Source organism: Urocitellus parryii, unplaced genomic scaffold (genome assembly GCF_045843805.1).
Source record: "Urocitellus parryii isolate mUroPar1 unplaced genomic scaffold, mUroPar1.hap1 Scaffold_87, whole genome shotgun sequence".
Classification (NCBI taxonomy): domain Eukaryota; kingdom Metazoa; phylum Chordata; class Mammalia; order Rodentia; family Sciuridae; genus Urocitellus; species Urocitellus parryii.
In genome coordinates, this window is record NW_027554208.1 from 1,048,974 (window position 1) to 1,068,391 (window position 19,418).

Here is a 19,418-nt window from a genome sequence, read left to right on the forward strand (position 1 = left end):
GCAAATAGATACAACTCTGGGAAAGAACAGAAAAATAATCTAATGCCAGTTCACTAGCGCAATCTACTATTGAGGGATAAGCATACCTTGATACCAAGTAAATTATGCATTTCTTCTTTCTTCAGCTTGGTGCTGCCACTTCTGTGCAGAGAAATGGTGGAACCCTTGGACAAGGGTGACAGTGTAGTGAATCACACAAGTTTATCAAATTATGCATTTTTGTATGGTGTCTTCCCTGTAGCACCAGGAGTGGCTATCTTTGCTACACAGTTCAACATGGAAGTAGAGATTGTATGTATATACTACTTTCTAAGTTTGATTGAAATCCAGAAAGCAACATTCTTTCTATGATAATTTGATATCTCTAAGCTACCTCATTGTAAATAAGGAGGTATTGTGTAACATTATGTAACAATAGTTATTTAATCCAGGGTCTTTAGTCATCCTTGCTTTCTTACTATTCTTTTTTAGTTTCAAGTATTCTGTTTCCATACTTATACTTAAGCCTGAAAGTTATTTAAAGAAGGGTAGCTTTGGAAATTCTGAGGAAAAAAATATATTATATTCATGATAATTTATCACCAGATACAAAATACCACATAACCTATAGCAGTAAATATCTAAAATTAATTAACATCAAATTATCAGTGTCTAAGAGTATTGTGTCTACAGCATCAAAGATTTTGAAATATGAAAGAACTGAATTATTTATTGAAGGTCAATTCTACTATATAATCTGAAGAATGTATGTGTGGTTATTTTTCTCTTTGCAAATTGCTTTTTTTGTCCTATATTTTATGAAATAGTATGTAAGGAAACTATTCATGAGTTTAATTATATCATTAAAAGGATCACTTTTAGAACCTAAAAATAACAATGGAATTTCTAGTACTTGTGATACAAATATTGATTTAACCTAGGTTAGAAGAGGGACCAAGGGAACTTACCTATGGTTTCTTTTAAAGACTTTCAGAAAGGTAAAATATGTTATTAGACAATATGCTGGATTCTATAATATCTTTTTACTGATTTATTTTTATTTCAGAAACCTTTAGTGTGTTGTGGGTATTTAAAGTTTAAAGTAATTGAATGAGATCATGACTCCTCAATTTGATCTATTTTTTTACAGATAACCTCAGGGATGGTAATAAGCACATTTGTGTCAGCTCCAATTATGTATGTTTCTGCCTGGTTATTGACCTTTCCCACTATGGACCCTAAGCCATTGGCATATGCCATCCAGAATGTTAGTTTCGATATAAGTATTATCAGCCTGGTCTCCTTGGTAAGTATGTTTCAGTGTAAAATTGAATGGAAACCATAGAACAAGTTTGAAAATAGCTTAGTAATAGAAAAAAGATTTAAAAATTAGTTTCTTAGGAAATAAAATAAAGTTAAAGCCTGCCCATAAAATGGAATATCAACCTTTCAATTAAATGAGTTTTGTCTTTTCATTTGGGAGAGTTGTAAGAGTAGACAAGGTGTGAGATTTAGTCAGACCTGGATTTGACTCCTGGCCCTATCACAAATTAGCTGTGTATCCCTGGAAAGTTAACTTAATCTCTCTAAGCTTTAGTTTTCTCAGCTATAAAAGAAAGATAATAATTTCACATATCTCCATGGGTTGTTTAAGGAATAAATGAGATAATAAATGTGATAAACATGCTGTGAATGACGACTTACCATATAAATACTAGCTGTTGTAGAATCATGAGGTCAGAAGAGATCTTTGGGGCCCTGTTCAATTGCCGATTTTATGTTAGTGACAATTTAGATTACTATTCAAATTGGATATATCTAGTTCAACTTAAATAATTAAGCATTTGACAACTACAATATCTTGTAGATCAACTTGCCTCTTAAATTCAAGCAATATTTTCAATGATAAAGGGGGTGGGGTGGGGATGAATATGTATATTGGCAACAAATAAATGTATGGCTAACATAGTTTTTAATAAATTTGACATGTCACATATTGTAAAATCTATGCCCACTGAGAAGAGAATGGTGATATAAAATCTATTGGCAATGATGGGAGAAAGAAGGAAATTGACTAGCCTACTTACTTGGCCACTATGTGGATAGAATAGAAACCCAGACCTGGGACTCAGGGCATAGCCCAGTGGTAGAGCATGTAGTTAGCATGTATAAGGCTCTGGGTCAATCCCCAGAACAACAAAGAAAAGAAACCTAATCCTTTTAAATATGAAAAATGCAAGATGATAATTCTCAGTATAGATAGTCTGTTTAAAGAAAGACAGCTTAGAATTTTGAATTTAGCTACCTTATCAGCCAGTGTGGTAGAAATAAAAAAGGGAAAACTTAGGATCTTATATTATTGTTATTATTATTATTATTATTATTATTATTATTATTATTACATCTCCACTAAAACTTCTTTCCCAAATAATTGGCTGTGACCCAGTGTCCCCTCTCAGCCATGGAAGATAGGCATAGTTAGAACATGGCTCTAGTCAAAGCATTAGTTTTTAAAGATCACGTAATTTTAAGATGGTTAATTACTATGGGAGATTCCCATGCTTTTCATTTTATTTTTGATGTAGTTATTTACCTTAATACTCTATTTGGTACTAGGTAAAGAAAATAACATTGGAATTTCTTTCTGAACTAAGATAAAGAAGTTTTTGTTTGTTTGTTTGTTTTGTAACAGGGCTTGAATCCAGGGGCACTACCAGTGACTTACATCCCCAGCCCTTTTTTGTTTTGAGACAGGGTCTCACTAAGTTGCTTAGGGCCTCGAAAAATTGCTGAGGCTGGCTTTGAACATGCAATCCTCCTGCCTCAGCCTCATATAACTAGTTGCTGGGATCACAGGTATGCGCCACTGTGCCTTGATAAGAGGATTCTTTAAAGATAATCATCCCAGGGCTGGTGATGTAGCTCAGTGTAATACTTGCCTACTTTGCATGAGGCCCTGGGTTTGAGCCCCAATGCCACCAAAAAAGAGTTAATCAATATGTTATTTAATAAGTAATTTTAAATATTTAGAAACATGAATAACTTTTGAAACTTTTGTCTTCAAGATCTGGTCTCTGGCTATTCTTCTCTTGAGTAAAAAATATAAGCAGCTTCCTCATATACTTACAACCAATTTACTCATTGCTCAGGTTAGTATATCTATAGATATTTAGAATTTTTCAGGGCTATTCTACTGCTCCTGAGAAAATTAATGTTAGGTTTTTCCAGTTATAAAGTCATAAATACTATTAAATATGATCAATTAAATTTGATCATAATTAGTTTATGCCTAATATATTAAATATTGCAATAGGCCTTGAACTTTCAGTTGAGGCTAATAATAGCATTTGATAATAACTTTGAGTTATTAATAGAATCAATTGAATCATTAAAATCTGAACTCTCACAGTCTTATTTTTCTAGTTAGATCTTTGCATGTCACAAATCATAATGGAAAGAAATTTAGCATTTTCTATATAAATCATTACTAAATTTAAGGTTAGTATTTAGAATATATTCATTATCAGTTTCAGTTAAACATGTACATTGTTAAAGGCTCTATATACAGAAGTTTTTATTACAAAGCTTGAATTTTTCATATAACTAGTTGATAATTGGTCAGAAATAATTTACAATGAATAATTATATTTGCTGTGAATAAAACTTATACAAATATAGTTGATTCAATAGCTATTTTCTATAATAATGTTGAATTGTACGATTTGCTTAGCTATTTACAAAGTCTTTTAATAATTCTTTCTTTAGTCTATTGTCTGTGCTGGAATGATGATATGGAATTTCGTTAAAGAAAAAAATTTTGTTGGACAAATTTTGGTGTTTGTTCTATTGTACAGCTCCCTGTATAGCACCTACCTGTGGACAGGTAAGTTGATCATGAATGGATGGATATTGAGGTGTGCTTCCCCTTCCCCCATGTTTAAAAGGCCTCAGCTTCTAGTGATCTACTTGAAGTCTGGTAGCACAGGATCAGGGCGTTCATTCAAGCAGATATGCCCACTAATATGAGCAGTCTACAAAGCTGGTTTCTGTTTCCTAATGTACTCTATTTCTCCCTGGGCTCAGAGCCTTTTCCAATAGCATGGCCCTTTTTCTTGGAGTCTTTGGCTGTATCTAGGCCACTATCAGCACAGCTCCCCTTTGGAGACACCAAGGGGCAGGTGCTGAAGGCAGGTGGAGAAAGTAGAGAAAGAACAGAGGTGTGTGTATCTCAGAGCTTATTACTAGAATCCCATTGACCTGCAAAATTGTGGCTCTGATTTATGCAAATTAATTGCCTTTTGGAGTCTTAGTTTCTTCACCTGTAAATCTGGGTTATAGTATTTTACAATTATTTTGAGGATGAAACAAAAGTATGGATATTTATGTCTGCTGGGTGCTAAGTGCTCAATAAATGGACCTATATTAATTATTAAATAGAAGAACAAGAAAAGTAGGAGAATAAAAGAATGTGGAAATATGAGTCAATAAGACTGTTTCTCATCTCAACTGGCTCCAGAAGGGTATTTAAAGTGTTTAAGCACATTGCTATTCTTAAGTATAACATTTATTTGGATGCCAGCATTTTGGTTGTGTATTAAAAGTTCTGTCTGGCTATTTTGTGTTATTACCACAAATTTGAACCTGTAAAATTGTACATAAAAGGAAATTGCATAATGGTTAAGAAGAAAGTGTCAGAAAGAGGCTTCCAAGGACAGACCTTTGGTTTCATGCCTTCAGGATCAAAAGCAGGTCCCATCCAAGTTAACAGTCTTTTGAAGTGAAGCAACAATGAGGTGAGGAATTGTAGAATGAAAAATTCAGTACAAACAGAAGATAGTTTGTACTTCTTAGAGAGAAGTACACCTTGCATGAGTTTTCATGAAATGTCAAATTAAAAGAGCCTATCGACTATACTTGCAAATATAGAAGCATCAACCTGATCTCTAATACCTAGGTTTATTTAGGTAAAATTTAGGATGAGAATAAGAATAGCAAATAAATCAATATGTTAAAAAATTCCCAATTCTCTCTGAAACCTTCTTCAAGTATGCATGTTAAAATTTATCCCAAGAAATTATTCTGAATTCCCTGACCCTGAAGAGGTGCCCTTTAACCTTCAGATTATTATGATATTAGAGAATTTTAGATCCCAAAGTGTATATTTTACTATATATTTTTTTAGTTGTAGTTGGACACAATACCTTTATTTTATGTGGTGCTAAGGATCGAACCCAGCACCTCACATGTACTAGGCGAGCACTCTACTGCTGAGCCATAACCCCAACCCCCCCAAAGTATATTTTTAAATCTACTGTTCCGTTATTTTCAATTTTATTCATTTGCATACCATTCTCACAATTTTTGCCCTGTCTACATACCACATTTTTTTCTTCTTAAAGTCAACTTATTTTTTTAGTTCAATCAATTGAGCTTTATGTCAATGAAATCTCAGATTTCATATGCTAATTACAATTTTTCAAATGCTCATTAAATGCATAGCTAGTCAAAAAATCTCCATCTTCCTGCTGCTTTAGTTTAAACCCTTCATTTTGCAAATTAGGAAAACAGGCCCAAAGAGTTCAACTGATTTCAGGCAGGGGATCTCACAGCTCCCTCAGTGAGAAGCAGGACTATATTCTGCCTTATTGTGTATGCTTCCTTTCATAAGGCAGAAACGAAAAACAGAATCTTAAGGAGTGCTCTTACATAGTAACACAGCACCATTCGATGATGAATTACTTGTTTCCTTGGCACTTTGAAAACCTAAAACTAGAGAGTATATAGATATATTGATGAGGGAGTAGTGGTAAGAAAAAAAAATTCTCAAAGACCTTTAGGTGGATAAATATTCATTCTAGCAGTGTTATTTAATCTGTATAATTTCAAATCTAGGTATGAATTCTTTGTATACAACTATAAAAGCACAGCAAATTCATAGATTAGAGTCAAGCAAAACTACAAACCCAGTAATCTTTATTAACACATTAAATAACATAACAAAGGAACTTGTGTTACTAATGTAATTAATAACTTGTAATGTAAAATGGAACTCAGTTCCCTGGTATTTTAATTTGGCTTGAATTTATTAGGTCATGACCTGGTTATCTTACTACTTTTCTTTCCTCAAATTACCTCAGAACCTTCATTTGGACTGGATATTGTGATATCATTTGGCTTTCAGTTGTTGCAAACTTTTTGGGAAGGCGGAGGGGTGAGAGGTACTAACCAGGGATTGAACTCTGGGGCACTTAACCACTGAGCCACATCTCTAGCCCTTTTATAAATTATTATTTTTTTAAATTTCCAGACAGAGTCTCAGTCAGGGCCTTACTAAGTTGCTAAGGCTAGTATTGAACTTGTGATCCTCCTGCCTCAGCCTCCAAAGCTGCTGGGATTACAGGTGTATGCCATCACACCCAGCTAACTTGTTACAAACTTAATATAAAACCAAATACAAGCTCTGAAGTCATGAGACTATACTTGATTATAAGGATGGCATACAGATGATTATCACTGAAAATAAGCCAAAAGACTTAAAATTTCTTTTTTTTTAAGTTATAGACACAATACCTTTATTTTATTTATTTTTATATGGTGCTGAGGATTGAACCCAGTGCCCCACACATGTGAGGCAAGTGCTTAACCACTGAGCTACAATCCCATCCCAGGACTTAAAATTTCTAACTGATTTTTTTCCCTCAGATCCTGAAGCATATATGATAGCAACCCCAGGGAGACCTACAGATCTGAGTTTGAGAAACAGGGAATTGAAGAATTTACCTTATGTCAAAAGGCTTAGTTTCTAGACTGGCTCTGCCCTCTGCTGGCTGTCTGACTTGGGCAAACCTTTGTTTCCATGTCTAAAAAATGAAGGTGTTAATTTGAAACAGAGGTCTCTTCTAGCCCTAAAGTCCTAAGATTCTTATAGCTCTGTAGAATTTATTAAGCAAGATGTAACTTGTATAAATGATTGGGTATAAGGTATAAGGAAAGTCTAAAAACTTGAAAACATCCGTGTTTGTATTAAGGTCACACCATGTTTGTATTAAGCTCCATCAGCACACTTAATGTGAAGCATAACTTGTATAAGAATTGCTTATAGTTCTTACCACTGACAGAGTATGTTTTCTGTACAGCTAATTTTCTTTCAATCATATTTAGAATGCAATCATATACATCCAAAGAATAAAATGATCAGGGCTTTTGGGGAAAAAAATCCTACTGGATAAAACAAGATTTGAGTAAAGAAACGATACAGGAGAGAATTCAAATGATTTTTATTATTCATTTTTAGCTGTAGATGGACACTGCACTTTTATTTTATTTATTTATTTTTATGTGGTGCTGAGGATTGAACCTGGTACCTCACATGTGCAAGTGTTCTGTCACTGAGCCACATCCCCAGCCCTCAAATAATTTTTAAATTAGGGAAACATCAAGAATAATGATCTCTCTTTCTATCTTTATTTCTTGTTCTTAGGCCTTCTAGCAATTTCTTTGTTTCTTTTGAAAAAACGAGAAAGTGTACAAATTCCTGTCGGAATCATCATAATATCTGGCTGGGGGTAAGTTGGTAGTTTTTTGTTTGCTTACATGTTTCCATATGCACAGTTACTATTCATTCTCTCTTTCTCTCTCAATTACCCTTGTTATTATAGAATTCCTGCTCTCCTTGTTGGTGTTCTTTTGATAACTGGAAAACACAATGGAGATAGCATTGACTCAGCCTTCTTTTATGGAAAAGAGCAGGTGGGAAGAGTTTATTAGCAGTTCTGTTCTTGAGAACATCTCATTTTAGCTTGTTAATGTACCTAATTATACTTACATTGAAATTAACTTTAAAAATCTATTCTAATTTATTGCAGTTTATACTGGTGATCCTATATCACCTTGTCACACCTCAAATATGATGAACGTTTTGCATGCTAAGTCTGTATTTAGCTGAAGAATGCTTGAGCTTAATTGATTCTTCTTAAAAACTCTTATGAATTATGTTTTCTTTACTGGAGAAAAGAGTGATTAATTTAAAGCCATTTAACAAGCTAGTAGTTATAGTAAATGTCAAACTCTTGATTCTTAATCCTATCAAAAATATAAATTTCAGAAAACAATGTGTCTGGGAAAAAGTGTACTTGAACAGCTATAGAATAGGAGGCTTATGAGCCTGCTGAATTCTTCAGGAAGGCCCCAAGAATGTGTTTTTAAAAACCTCCCTGAAGATTTTCATTTGTTATCCTTTTTTTTCCTGTTCTGTAATTTTGAATTTGAGTTTTTATGAGAATAAATAAGATATACATGTAAAGAACTTTGACTAGTGCTGGCATATAGTTACTGCTCATAAGTATTAGCTGTACTTATTCATTTTTACTATCATTATCATAAAATTTCTCAACTGAAGTATACTTGAACTACATAAGCAAAAATTCAAAATTAAAGTTATAACAAATTATTCCAATTACTTGTAAAAGAAACCAGTGGCTATGTTAATCAGCTGCTGTACAACAAAGCATCTAGAACACTTACATGATTATAAACAGACTCTGATTTCTCTTCAAGTACATTCCTTATATGATGTTACCCATTCTTAAGAACCACTGTTCTAGAGTATTTACAACTGTGCAGATGTATTTTCCATCAAAAAATGCTCTTAATGCATTCTGCTAAGATTATCAGATGGGATTATAAAAGTGGCCTAATGTCTTTTTTTTTTTTTTTAACATCGTCAGATGATCACCACAGCAGTCACCCTGTTCTGCAGCATTCTAATAGCTGGTATATCACTCATGTGCATGAACCGCACCACCCAAGCAGGACACTATGAAGGTTTCAGTCAGTCTCAGAGCCACAAAGCAGTGGAGCCTGGAAACACTGCTTTTGATGAGAGTCCAGCACCAACAAATGAACCAGAACTTTTTACAAGTTCAGTACCAGAAACAAGTATGTTACGTGCCTTTATAGCATACATCCTAATTATTTTGCTTAAGAGAGGATCCCTGAACTATTCTGAAAATCATAGGTATTTGCCAAATTAAGAACCTGAATCACAGTCAATAATCGGAAGAGTTTACAAATTATTTCTGAAAGTATGTTTGTGAGAACAATCTTTTGTTAAAAATGTAGGACTTCCTGAGACCTGAGAGCTTAGAAAGTTTAGAAAAAAGTCACAATGGAAAGGAATATTCTTCCTAGAAATCTACACACATATATATGTTAATTTAACAACATTTTATCAACAAAGTGAGCTAAAGGAGGCCTACTAAGAGGCTGGGTTGATAGTAGAAATTAGGCATCTGCAAACTAGAGCCCAGACCAAATCACACCCACCATATAAAAATGATTTTTACACTTTTAAAAGGTTGAAGAAAAATTAATAAATATTTTGTGACTACTGGAAATTATATGAAACCTAAATTTCATGTCTGTAATTTTATTAAAACAGCCATGCTTATTGATTTACGCATTGTCAATGGCTGCTTTCATGCTGTAATAGCAGAGTTGAGTCATTGCATCAGAGACTGGCTTGTAAAGCCTAAAATATTATCTAACCCTTTATGGAAGATGTTTGCCCATTCTTGGTATAAGTAAAAATATGATCCTAACTAGTATATGTGTTAGTAAGAGTCAACAATTGTTACAGGATTTGTTTCAATTCATGAAGGGAAGTCAACAATAGTGTATGCATTTTGGATGCACTGATGCGTGTGGAAAGTTCACAGATAACGGACATTGTGTTCAGAAGAATAAATGATGGTTTACGATATTTTGTTTAGATAGCTTGTGGAGTAGAAAGATGAGTAAAGTATAAGAAGAAAGAGTGACAACAGAGATAGAAGATAATTTATTCATCTTCAAAAGGAAGAAATGAGAAAGTTTCATTGCACAGCACTTTGTCATGAACTGTGTTAGTGCTAGGAATGTTGCATTTAAAATGCTGCCCACAAATCTCGCCATTTTACATTTCCTTTCTTCCTTCCTCAACCGTTCCAAACTGGAAGTAAATAAAAGAGTGATTAAAAACTTACCCTGGAGCCATATTGCCTATGTTCAAAGCCTGACTTCATGATTTACTACTGTCTGATCTTGGGCAATTTCCCAGTGTTTCACTTTCTTTATCTAGTAACACCTACCTGTAAGAATGTGATTGGAGCCAGGTACAGTGGCAACCTATAATCCTAGCGGCTTGGGAGTCTGAGGCAGGAGGATCCCGAGTTCAAAGCCGGCCTCAGCAACTTAGGAAGGCCCTAAGCAACTCAGTGAGACCCTGTGTCTAAATAAAATGTAAAAAAGGGCTAGGGAAGTGGCACAGTGGTTAAATGCCTCTGCGTTCAATCCCCAATATAAAAAAAAAAAGAAAGAAAGAAAAAGAATGTTACTGTATAAAATGAGTGAACATGTATAAAGTCCAGCACATAGTAAGTATGAGTAAGTAATAGCTATTATTATAACATTTATTAATTTTTTTACAGAATTTTAAGTGTACTCCAGATATTTTATATGACAAACTATGGCAAATCAACTCAATTGTATTGAAACAAAGAGAGTAACTCAACAAAATTATCAAAATATCCAATAATATGAAACTTTTGCATTTTGAATTAATATGGCTTGATGAAGAGCCTCCCAAGAGGCACACAAGAAAAAACACAAAGATACAGGGCAGATCCTGTTTTCTGAAGACAAGACATCCTTATCCAGGAAAAACAGTTTCCTATAGTTCTCCAATATCGCACCCCTGTACAAAACCCTCTGAGCGGGGTTCAGGCACTTGCATTTCTCCTGTTGGAAAACACTGTGGCTACATCCCTGAATGCCAATAATCCCAAGGGCACCCACATGCAGGTGTAGGGACCCCAAGACTCTGGAGGTATAGGACTAGGTACTGATAACATTTTTTATTATGATTATTACTGTTATTGTTATTTTTGGTACTAGGTATTGAACCCAGGAGGGCTTTACCACTGAACTATATCACCAGCCCTTTTTACTTTTTATTTTGAGTCAGAGTCTCACCAATTTGCTGAAGCTAGCCTCAAACTCGCAATCCTCCTGCCTCACCTTCAGAGTCCCTGAGATTTCAGGTATGCACCATTGCACCCCGCTTATTATAACATTTCATTATAAAAGGAAGACATCAAGGTTCAAGACTAGCCTCAGCAAACTAGAGAGCCCCTAAACAACTTAGTGAGACCCTGTCTCAAAATAAAAATGGCTAGGATATAGATCAGTGATAAATTGTCCCTAGTTAAATCCCCAGTACAAAAAAAAAAAAGACATTCATACAGTAAGGAATTCAAATACAATTACAATTATAATTCAAATACAATTAAAAAGGAATTCAAAGACAATTAAAAGAGAAGCTAAACTCTTCCCCTCCCTTGCCCTTGGCTCTACTCCCCAGAGTTATTTTATGGTTTATTTATCACAATTCATAATGTTCCACAACTTCTGCAAAGGTAATGAAATATGAGATAACAATTTTTCTTCTTAGATAACTGTAAGAAATTCAGTAAAGCTTGAACTCAGGGTACATATGGGGAAGAGATCAAAAAAAGTTGGAAAAGTAAGCAGATACAGAGGGCATTCTGTGTCATCGGAAAATATGAAGGTTTTGTCCTACATGTAAAGGGTCCTATTAGTAGTTTTTGCAATAGGCTAGGCCAGATACAGGGCAGAGGGTGGTAGGTGTGGGATGGACCGGATAGGTCAGACTCAGAAGCTGTACTGATGGACTTGCAATCAACTGGACTGGTGAGAGCTAATGGAGGACCTGAGTATAACTTCCAGAAATTTGGTTTTAGTGAATGTGTGATCATCCTTCAGGCCTTCCAGGCACATCTTCTCTTTCCTTCTCAGGTATTTTAGCATTTCAGAACAGGCAGTTCTCCCTCCGCAGGGTCCTTCATCTACACCTGACCTTTATTCCCCACTGTGGCCTCCAGTCTCTCTGCTAGATTCTTGTAATTCCTTCCAAACTGGGCTGCCTGTCTCCCATCACTCCCTGCTCCAATCTGTTTTATATGAATTGGCAAAACCTTCCTCACAGAGCTCTGGTCACATAGACTCCTGATGCAGGTCTAGGAGGACCCTGCAGTTGGACAAGGTTCACACTCCTGAACATGGTGCTCAAGATCTTCCACAATCCAGACATGCCCTGCTCTGGCCCAGTTCTGCCCCCTCTCCTCTTCAGCTTTCCCCTCTCTCCACTACTGAGCTTTCCATGCTTTTCCCCAAAATGGCATTCATTTTATTACACCTCTTTTCTATTATATTATATTATATTATACCTCCTTTTAAATATATAATATATATTTTATATATATTATACCTCTTTTCTATTATATTCTTTTCTATTATTCTTTTATACTTCATGGCCTTTAAACCCAAGCTCACTAATTTCTTTCTTAGGTAATTCATGATTATATCAGAATTTCATTCAAGTTTCTTGACCACTTTCCTTTTGAAAGCTGAAGTTCAAGGATTGAATATTTAAAAGCTGACTTCCATGGGCCTAGAGTACTGTTCTGATCATGCACAACTTCCTTTCCTACTTTACTTTCTTGAAGAATCTTTCAGGTATCCTACAAACCCATATATTGATTGTTTTCTGACAGAGCTTGAAGACCATCCCACCTACAGCTGGCTGTGTCTTTCTTTTCCACAAGTGTTTTAAAACTGGCTACCAAAGGCCAGACATCTGTGGGAATTGCTGAACTAAGAGTTTTAGGCCCAGAGACTTTTGCTGCTACATCTTTACCTATTATTTAAAAATAGCAGATGAACTGTATAATAGCTTTTCTTTAAATCCATTATTATCATCCCCAGCAAGAAAATAACGTGAACCTATAGTATAAATAAATGGAGAGCAAGATGATAGCTATACCTTATCTAAGAAACCTTCTGTGATGTTTATACTTCCCTCTTATTTCACTATTTTATAATTGCTTTTTAAGTTGTTTATATAGCCCACTAGACTAGACTATAAGTGATTTGTCTATCTGATAGACTGGCTGGATGTGGTGGTGCAATCCCAGCTACTCAGGATGTAGCAGGAGGATTGCAAGTTCAAGGCCAGCCTCAGCAACTTACCAAAACCCTGTCTCAAAATAAAAAATGTTTTGTGGATGTAGTTCAATCCCTAACACTGAAAAGAAAATTAGCTGATTGAAACCTTCAAGTTTCTGAAGAAGTATGGACTAGATAATGTATTTTCTTTTCTATTATCCTTTGGTTCTATTTTAACCTTGAGATAGCATCAATATCTTAAATTTAGCAAGGCCATTTTTGACTGCAGTTTTGTTACTTTTAAATACTTTTAAGAACATCATTGAAGAAATTAAGCATGTTGTCAATGAAAGGTTATTCTTGGGAATTATTCATTTTTCTAGCATATTAAATTTTAATAGTTTATTATTAAAGTTATTATTCAATTATAATTCATGTCAAGGAGCACCATGTCTATGTAAGTGTGAAAGGTTTCAAAGAGCACAGTGGATACAACAATTATTAATTGGGCATTATGTAAAATTGTGGATGTGTAACCGACGTGATTCTGCAATCTGCATTTGGGGTAAAATTGGGAGTTCATAACCCACTTCAATATAATGTATGAAATATGATATGTCAAGAGCTTTGTAATGTTGTGAACAACCAATAAAAAAATAAATAAATAAATAAAATAAAGAGCACAGTGTACAGTTCTATGACTATATGGAAGAAAAAATTACAGCTCTATAACAGATATCTCAGTGTGACTTCTATAAGCCAACCTGCCTATAAACCTGCAAGAGATTTTCAGCAGTATATATTTGAAAGAAAAACATATATCATTGTTTTTACTGCATCATCTAAACTAATAGGAGACAGATTCTTGAAAGAAGTGATTTCAAGCCTAACTTAGAAAGCAGGAGAAGATTTGATCAGCCTAGGTCTTTTATTGTTTGTTTGTTTGTTTGTTTTAATTAGTTACACATGACAGTACAATGATCTTGACATATACAATTGAATCAGATGGGATATAATTTCATTTTTCTAAGTGTACAGGTTGTAGAATTACATTGGTCATGCAGTCACTTATATACCCACAGCAATAATAATGTCTATTTTATTCTGCTGTCCTTCCATTCCCCCCTTCCCCTCCCCTCCCCTCCCTTCTCTCTACCCAATCTAATGTGACACAATTCTTTTTTTTTTCCCTCACATCATCATACCTGTATTCTGTATAATGAATATGCAATTCCCTTTCTCCCTACCTTTCCCTTCCACCTCTCTTCCCTAACTAGAGGTAATTTTCTTCTCATGCTCTTCCTCCCTACCCCATTTTGAGTCACCTCCCTTATATCAGAGAAGACATTCAGCATTTGTTTTTTGGGATTGACTAACTTCACTTAGCATGATCTGCTCTAATTGCCATCTATTTCCTGCAAATGCCATGATCTTGTTATTTTTTAGTGCCGAGTAATATTCCATCGTGTATAAATGCCACATTTTTTCTATCATTCATCCATTGAAGGGCATCTAGGTTGACTCCACAGTCTAGCTATTGTGAATTGTGCTGCTATAATTATTGATGTGGCTGTGTCCCTGTAGTATGCCATATTTAGGTCTTTTGAGTCAGCCTAGGTCTTGATGGGACTTGTGGAGGGTGTGAAGAATTTTCCTGAAAGAAGGAAATGCTTTTTGTTGCTTAGGATGGGTAGCTGGCTAGGAAAAGAGGCCAAGTCATAGGCAGCTATCCATTTAGACTGAGTTTGAATTTTCCACAGTTACCAAAAGAACGCTAGTATGTATTTTTGAAAAGTGATGAAATAAAAGCTGTGTTTTAGGAAAGTGAATTTTTAGTTCCCAAAATACAGTAGAATTAAAACAGCAATGAATAAATTTTTTCTTCTCTCATATAAGAAGACAATATATAAAGATGATGATCATTCATCCTACACTTTTTAAAATGTTAATATTGTACAGCACATTTGAATACTTTTGATAATTGTCATGTGAAAATATTTCCATGGAGGCAGCATGAGTAGGTTTTGGGTGGTTTGGTTTTGTTTGGAATTTCTTGAACTTGTCCATTTCTGTTGTGGTTGGGCTCTACTCTCACATTATTTTTCTATATATAGGTTGCTGCTCTTGCTCCATGGGAAATGGTGAATTATGCTACCCATCAATAGAGCCAGCAGCAAACACAAGCACCAGTGGGCCTGTGATTCCTTCATTTGAGAAAAGTAAGTGCCCTGGGATATGAGGAAGGGCATAAGGAACAGAAGAGCCCTTGTCCTTCTGTGTCATGAAACCTCTACATAGTATTTCTTCAGCAGCTGTAATACTACAGAACACTATTTGAGAACAGATTCTCAAATAAAATAGGAAAAAGATGTGAATAGAATAATAATCGTGCAGAGAAAACATTTATTTTAAAAAGATAAAGTTCTTATAGTATCACACGTGTGTATGCATGCACGCATACACGCACACACACACACACACATGCACACACACTTTCCAATAAATTTAACTCAAGAGATAAACCCAAGAAATTTGCCCTAAAAGCTATTATTATTTTGGCTTTTTTTCTTATTTTAGAAGCTGAGACTTTCCCCTATCACTAACCCTTATGACCAGGACTAATTAAATAGTGCTTAATTATATTGTGCTTTAAATATAACTTCTTTTAAAAATAAGAAAAACAACTTTAAAAGTAATAAACTTTTGGCATGTAAACTAAGAGACTAAATCACTTTTTTCTGAATTTTAAATTATTTAAAACTGAACATATTTATATAGAATTGGAATTGCAGTGCACTTTCAGTTGATTTTGCTCTTTGTGATGGAGAATCTGTCAATTACATTGTTGCAAAAGGCATTTTTAAAAGTTTTTTAGTTATAGATGGACCCAGTACCTTTATTTTTATTTTTAATGTGGTGCTGAGGATCGAACCCAGTGTCTTCCACATGCAAGGCGAGCACTCTACCACTGAGCTACAACCCCAGCCCATGGCATATGTCTTTATATAATAAATGTTGGGAGGATTATAAGAAATTATGGGTGCAAATCACTTAGCATTGTGTATGGTATACGTGGTAAATGTTCATTAAATGTAATACTGGCAACAGTTGTTATTCAGGTGGCATTTATATTTGTCTGCTATCTGTTGGCTAGGAATGAATCTTAAATAGTAGCAGAACTTCGGTTTCCATAGAAAGAAATATCAGATTATCAGCCTTCATTAAATTTTCTAATAGGACATCCAATCTCGAATTCAGTTAAATTGTCTTAGTTTTTATTTATGTGCTTCTTTTGTAAAGTAGTGTTTCTTTATGTCCCAAGGTTTGCTTTCTTAATTTTTTTCTCTCTACCCAATATCATAGTAAAGTCATTTTCTGCTTCTCAAATTATCCTTAGTCTTTCTTTAACTATCATTTTCTTCATTACTAATACTGATTCATGAAAACTTTTATACTATAGGGACTTTCAAAATTTTCTGATCATGTTTTGTAAAAATCATATTAAAAGAAAGCCATCATATATGGACATCATCTAACCATGTAATTTAGTATCATTCCTAAGCCTGAAATTTTAAAAAAAGCCTAAAGGAAATTAAACCATAGACAAATGAGAATTTCTAGAGCTTTACAATATAATTCGTCCCCCATTCCCTGCTGTTGCACAAAGGCAAAATAAATATTACATTTAGATTGCTATGTGGCAACAATGTGGGAAAAGGCAAATGAAAAACTAATAAGATTTATTTTATGCATTTTAATAATGTGTGTACATAATATTTTAAAACCAGTTTTTTCATAATATATATACACACATATATAAATATAACTCAAATTTTCTACACATAAGTTATTATGTTAGCTTTCTATTACTGTGACAAAATTTCTGAGGTAATCAGCTTAATAAGGAAAAAAGGTTTATTTTGGCTCATAGTTTAGGAGGTTTCAATTCATGGTCAAGTGACCCAGGTGCTTTGGGCCTAAGGCAGCACAGTACATCGTGGTGGGAGCATGTGGCAAAGAAGCTGCTCATCTCATGGCAGCCATGAAGCAAAGAGAGAAAGAAAGGAGGGGCTGGAGTCCCAATATTTTTTCTTCCACTGTGCCTTACCTACCTCCTAAATGTTTCACAACCTCCCAACAGTGCCTCAGACTAGGGACAGCCTTTAATACTGGGTCTTTGGTGGACATTCAAGAGTCAAACTAGAGCAGATATATACAAATAGTTATTATTAAAATAGAATCATACTACAGAGATAGTTTGGTGACCTACTTTCTTTTTACTTAGCAAGACTGTAAACTTTCTCCCTACCATTAACTATTATGCTAGACCACATTTAGTGGTTGTATGTGTCCTTTCCCAAAAAGTGGCCTTAAGAAATAGATTTTTATTTTTAGGGTAAGAGCTATAAAATTGTTTTTTAATCTTTAACTTATATAAGATTGTATGTTAGACTAGGCATGTATTATGTAAAAATTTTTCCTTTTTCTTTAGTACCATATACAAAGTGGAGCTGAAGTGGAAAAACAAGTTTCTTTTGAAAGATCCCTCACCCCTGTTTTAGGACAGAAAAGAGTCAGTTTTGTGATTTGAGTTTGGTCTCATATGTGAACAAAACATAGCATATAGACCTAGTTGGTACCTTGTAAGGCCTTTTGTAAGGCAAATTTTAAACTCAGAAAAGGCAGGAGTTAATTGTAAATTTATTTCACAGTTAGTCAAAATAGTGTATTCATGACTACTATGAAGATTTAATGCAGGTGAAACATGAGTTATTAATTTAGCCTTTTAAAATTTTATGTATAATTATAAAACATATATTAATATATAATTATATAACAAATTATGTAGATAGAAAACATTGGTGAATGGAATAAAAGGGAAATATTACATACTAGTGGTTTTTTTTCAGATAAAAACACTCTCCAACTAAAACTCCTAAAACAACATGACGGAGCTTTCCCCCGATTTCATCGAAAATTACATACTGATTCTTAGCTGAATGTGCTTTTTTGTTGTTTCTCTTAGGAAGTCATTATAAATTTAAAATGCATTCAAATAAAAAGCTCTGATTACAAATTGTTGTGCTTACTGTTTCATAGATGATCACTGTGTGAGTCGCTGTAACTCCCAGAGCTGCATATTAGCCCAGGAAGAAGAACAGTATCTGCAGAGTGGAGACCAGCAACTGACTCGACATGTCTTGCTGTGTTTACTTCTCATTATTGGCCTATTTGCTGTAAATGTTTCTCTGGTTTTGTTTGGGACCTGTTTCTTTAAATGTCTGGCAAAGGTTTTATTTAGGCATCTGGGACCGAAACTTAGTTGCTACTTTTCAAGAGTAGAGTGGCTAGGCTATCTAAATTCTAATCTAGTTTAAGTGTTTTTTGTTTTTTTAGTTTTTTTGGTGGCGAGGGGAGAATCATTCATATTTCTCTGTTGCCTAAGTGTTCCAGTAGCCTATTCTATTAGAATTACTTATTCATTCTGTGCTCTGAACGTAAATTTGGTAAAATCAGATAGATATCTCCATCATGTGTCCAAGGGCCAGTTATCCCTAACATGCTTGACTGACCGAAGTGGACAAATGCCTACATTATCACTCACAAGATATTTCTCATATAAATTAACTTGAAAGAATAAGATTTAATTATGGAAATCAACCTAACTACTTCATGCAGTAGGGAAAAGAGGAAAAATGCCCATCAAATTACTGACATCTGGGGCTGGGGATGTGGCTCAAGCGGTAGCGCGCTCGCCTGGCATGCGTGTGGCCCAGGTTCAATCCTCAGCACCACATACAAACAAAGATGTTGTGTCCACCGGGAACTAAAAAATATATATATATATATATATGTATATATATAAATTCTCTCTCTCTCTCTCTCTCTCTCTCTCTCTCTCTCTCTCTCTCTTTAAAAAAAATTACTGACATCTAACATTTTTGTGGGGAAGGGGGTGCTGGAGATTGAACCCAGGGTTATCACACATGCTAAGCACAGGCTCTATCACTGAGCACCACCCCTGGCCCCTGCTTTTGAATTTTTAACACATTTTTCATGGTTCTAATAATACATATATTTATAACCTGGTTTTTCACTTATGTCAAGCATTTTCAAAGTGTCCAAAATTAATACTTTAAATGGCTCCCCAGTAAACAATAGAGAGCTATATAATTTACTCAACCACTTCTTTATGAATTGTTTCTAACTTTTCAAAATACTCTAAAAAACATCTCCATGCATTATATTTTCTAGTGATATATTCCCAAAGTTGAGAAACCTGGATCAAAGAGAATAAATATTTCTGTGATTTTAGACGTATTCTACTAAATTGTTTTTCAAAGGGTCGATAGTATAGATTTATAAAGTGCTCTCACCAATATTGAATATTGTAATTTTGGGGGGAGGGATTTAACCCAGATATGATTTCTACATCT

At 34.5% G+C, this 19,418-nt stretch overlaps 1 protein-coding gene across 1 annotated transcript in view; it reads left to right on the forward strand.

The window, feature by feature from the left end:
• The window catches only part of LOC144253040 (lysosomal cholesterol signaling protein-like), a 48,343-nt gene that overhangs the window by 20,958 nt on the left and 7,967 nt on the right, over positions 1–19,418 (forward strand). The window contains exons 4-12 of the mRNA XM_077794994.1: positions 126–291; positions 1,130–1,285; positions 3,045–3,128; positions 3,745–3,862; positions 7,460–7,544; positions 7,638–7,728; positions 8,706–8,916; positions 15,096–15,200; positions 18,082–18,218. Coding sequence (XP_077651120.1) covers positions 126–291; positions 1,130–1,285; positions 3,045–3,128; positions 3,745–3,862; positions 7,460–7,544; positions 7,638–7,728; positions 8,706–8,916; positions 15,096–15,200; positions 18,082–18,218 — 1,153 coding nt within the window. The remainder of the gene's footprint in view (positions 1–125; positions 292–1,129; positions 1,286–3,044; positions 3,129–3,744; positions 3,863–7,459; positions 7,545–7,637; positions 7,729–8,705; positions 8,917–15,095; positions 15,201–18,081; positions 18,219–19,418) is intronic.